The following is a 3,815-nucleotide window of genomic DNA, read 5'->3' as shown; positions in this document are numbered from 1 at the left end:
ATAATCCATACAACATAAATATATATAACATAATCCATAGAGCATATATATACATATATAACATAACACATCCATAATCCATACAGCATATATATAAATATATAACAAAATCCATACAACATATATATAAATATAACATAATCCATAGAACATATATATAACATCCATAATCCATACATATAACACATCCATAATCCATACATCGTATATATAACATCATTAATCCATACATCATATATATAACATCCTTAATCCATACAACATATAACACATCCATAATCCGTTCAACATATAGCACATCCATGGATATATAGCATAATCCATAGGACATCCATGTATATATAGCATAATCCATATCACATCCATGTCATAATATTTGGCATTACGATAAATGTCTTCATGTCAATATCATAGTCCAAAGAACATCCCTACGACAACCTGTAAAATGAAGTCATGCACATATGTCAGATTTTGGAACACAATAAATAAAGGTTTTCATGTCCATAACAAGAAAATAAGGTGCGCTAAATCGTTTGTACCTAAATGAAATTTGTCGCCAGTCAATAGTTATAGATTCACACAAAGAGTTCTGATTTTTTTTCACTAGCTAGATGCCTGATGAAATCCCCGTTGGAGCCACTACCAAAGATACGACGTAAAGTATAAGGACCGGATTATCATGTCTGAGAGTTATAGCCATAGTATATTTCGAGACTCATCAGATTGGTCCAAGTCTGACAGTCTAGTTATGCCTATAGAAATACTACAGACTTGTAGAACCAAGGGAAAACGATTTCGTCAAAAGACTAGTTATTGTCTGCTATCTGTCTAACTTAAATATAAAAATGGAAAAGCCATAACATAGGATACCACTATTCTTCTTTACATCAATTTCAATCACCAACTAACATCATATACCTATTATTTGCTACATATGACGCCTATGTCTGATGTTGCTGGATTAATACATCTATTTTAGTTCAACAACATGTGAAGCATATATCATATTATCAAAGCTATACGGTTCAGATTACGGTTTAGATTAAGTAATACAAGTTGGGGGAAAATGAGCTGTACGGTTCAGATTAACTATTATCAAAGTTGTACGGTTCAGATTACGGTTCAGAAACGAGCCGTACATCTAATGATGGGACCAAGTTATTACGGTTCAGATTAACTAATACAAGTTGCGAAAAAATTAAAAGAGATGCCTTCAAATATATATCTCCAGCATTTCTTTCTTTCCCAGTTAAAAAAACGACCTGAAGCAATCATATTCTCTCCCTCAATCTCCCTCCCTCGATCCATGTTTGTCCTCATATTCTTTTCAGAAAGAGATCCACGTTTCTCTTGAATTGGAGCAAGTAATTTTGGCATGTATGCCTCTATGTATCTCTCAGGTTTCTCTCCCTCCCTCTCTCTCTCTCCCTCTCTCAAACTCTCATCTCTTTCTCAAACTCTCCATATGAAAACAGATCTGTGTCTCTCCCAATTTTCAACCTAGAAGAGGGGAGTGGCGATATGGATCTCCAGCGCTCAGCCTATCACATTAATATTATTTTTCGCATCTACATCAGGTTCATGTTCTAGCACTGATTTATTCTGAATTTCTTTTTGCAGGTTCAGGACTTCAGATTTAGATTTAGTTGTTCCAATCGTGCCTGCTACCTAAGCATATGGTAGCGATGGAAAAGTAAAATCAGTGTTCCCTACCCCGCCAAAAACAATGACATGATATTAACAATTAGAGCATATTAACAATTCTGCTATGTCATTCTATGGGTTCAAATGGGTTAAATACATAGCTTCAAGTGGTCTCTAAATCATGAAGATCTCAAGTGGTCTCTACTTGTAAATGAGATATGGAGGCACTAACCATAGCAGATCTCAAAGATGCGTAGAACCATCAATTCATATGTATGGCAGTATACTTGAGTTGATCGAATATGACGAGAAAGCTTACCTTGTTTAAATAATTCAGCTGCACTAAACAGCATATAATCACAAGTTTGGATGTAGACAAATTGGTTCACTCCATTAAATGAGAGCTTTAAAGCATTGGCCACTGACTTAACACTGATAACCTGTTCCAAATATAGTACTTCATCAGGGCATTATAAATCAATTTGAACAACTCATGTCCTGGTATGATGTTATGGATTTGATAACATAAATATTTTATTGAAAAATTGGGATATAAAACATAACCACAAACATAAAGAATGTTGCACAAAGGGAAACAACTTCCCTCAGATACTTTCTTGGTGGTGTAACACCATATAGTTTTTATGGAAGTATCACACAGATATAGTGCATATAAACATATATGGTATTAACTCTAGTAGAATGACACAACATGTCTTGTCCACAAAACAAGCAAATAAATTGAACTGTTAGCTTTGGAACTGATTCCTGTCTCTAGCATTTTATGTTTTTAAAGCCAAATCAGTAGCACTGCAGCACTGTCATCCATTAAAAGAATGAACAATAGCAAACACTATAAGGGAACAAGCACAAAAGGAGCGGCTAACAGAAGGATATATTTTTTGTCGAATAATGTAGCCAAGATATTTCTGAGCCCTACTTGGGAAAAATATGAAACTAACTGGAAAACTCTGGTGAGAATTAGAAAATATTACTGCATCTACTGTTTACCGAACAATGCATTTCAAACAACCACTGATGGTAAATTGGTTATAAAGCAAAGTATATTATTAGGGACACATGGTCACAATGAACATTCGTTCAAAGGGAAAACTATGAGAAATGGCAGCAAGAACTATTTAAGGACTTGAAAAGAGATACCTGGTTCAGTTGCGAGTTGCCATATTTCGCTAACTGAATCAATCTTTCTTTCCATTGGGGCATGCAACACTATATCAACTGAACCAACAACACACAATGCACAACCAACCACGCCAAACATATGCAACCTCTCATTCAAAATGAAGTGTGCTAGCACTGCGCTGCACGAACGAAAGAGAATTAAGGAAACATTCTATTATCAGTTCACCAGAATTATGGCTTAGGAAGGATGGCATGTGGAAAACCTAAATATGATGCTCAATGCTCCAAGAGGAATAACAAGTATTGTTGGAGCAAAAATATATGCTGCAAAATTGGCCACCTCATCCAGAATCACTGCAAGAAATAATAGAGAGCGATAAACATGACTTCAAGCCTCCATCATATCATTAGAAAATGTTGTTCATTCCAAATAAAACTATAGTCAAACTAGGCTCCTGTGTTCTAGTATTGTAAGGAGGTGACCATCCTTCTTCTCATCAATGGTACAAGCACGGACACTATCCTCACCTGACATCTAATGCCCGACGTAAAAACTACCAAAATATACATCTATTCGAAGATATTTGTGTGGCAACAAAACTCAGTTTTTTTGTGGGGTGTTGCCCCACAAAGAAAAGAAAATTGGGTTAGTATCTCTACTGAGTGCCTTTGCTGTAACGCCACCACATAAAGAAACAACTCAGTGTAAGTGATACTTACTAGTTACCATTCCTATCCACCATAATGGTTTATATAAGTATGAGTAGCCTCCAGAACCTATAAATCATGAGGGTAAAAAGCATAGATTAATTATTAATGGATTAACGCAGTACAAATATTAAAACTTTATCTTTCACCTTGTCTGCGATAAAAAACATTGAAATAGATATAGGAGAGAGGCACAACCTGCTCTTACCCCAACGTCCCCAGCTTTCTTCAGGCCAATCTTCTTGATCACAAAGCTAGATCCAATAAAAGCACTCGATGACGTGGCTAAGGCGAAGCCCCTTAAATTGTTCAGAGACATC

At 35.6% G+C, this 3,815-nt stretch overlaps 1 protein-coding gene across 1 annotated transcript; it reads right to left on the bottom strand.

The window, feature by feature from the left end:
• Positions 1-397: 397 nt before the first annotated feature.
• LOC123439677 lies at positions 398-2,955 on the bottom strand. Its single transcript, XM_045116367.1, has 3 exons — positions 2,806-2,955; positions 1,964-2,084; positions 398-438 (listed from the first exon to the last, which is right to left on the bottom strand). Exons 1-3 carry the CDS (start codon positions 2,866-2,868, stop codon positions 398-400), a joined length of 225 nt encoding a protein of 74 aa, XP_044972302.1. The 5' UTR covers positions 2,869-2,955.
• Positions 2,956-3,815: the final 860 nt, after the last annotated feature.

Source organism: Hordeum vulgare, chromosome 3H, assembly GCF_904849725.1.
Source record: "Hordeum vulgare subsp. vulgare chromosome 3H, MorexV3_pseudomolecules_assembly, whole genome shotgun sequence".
Lineage (NCBI taxonomy): Eukaryota > Viridiplantae > Streptophyta > Magnoliopsida > Poales > Poaceae > Hordeum > Hordeum vulgare.
This window is presented reverse-complemented; position numbering and strand designations above follow the sequence as displayed.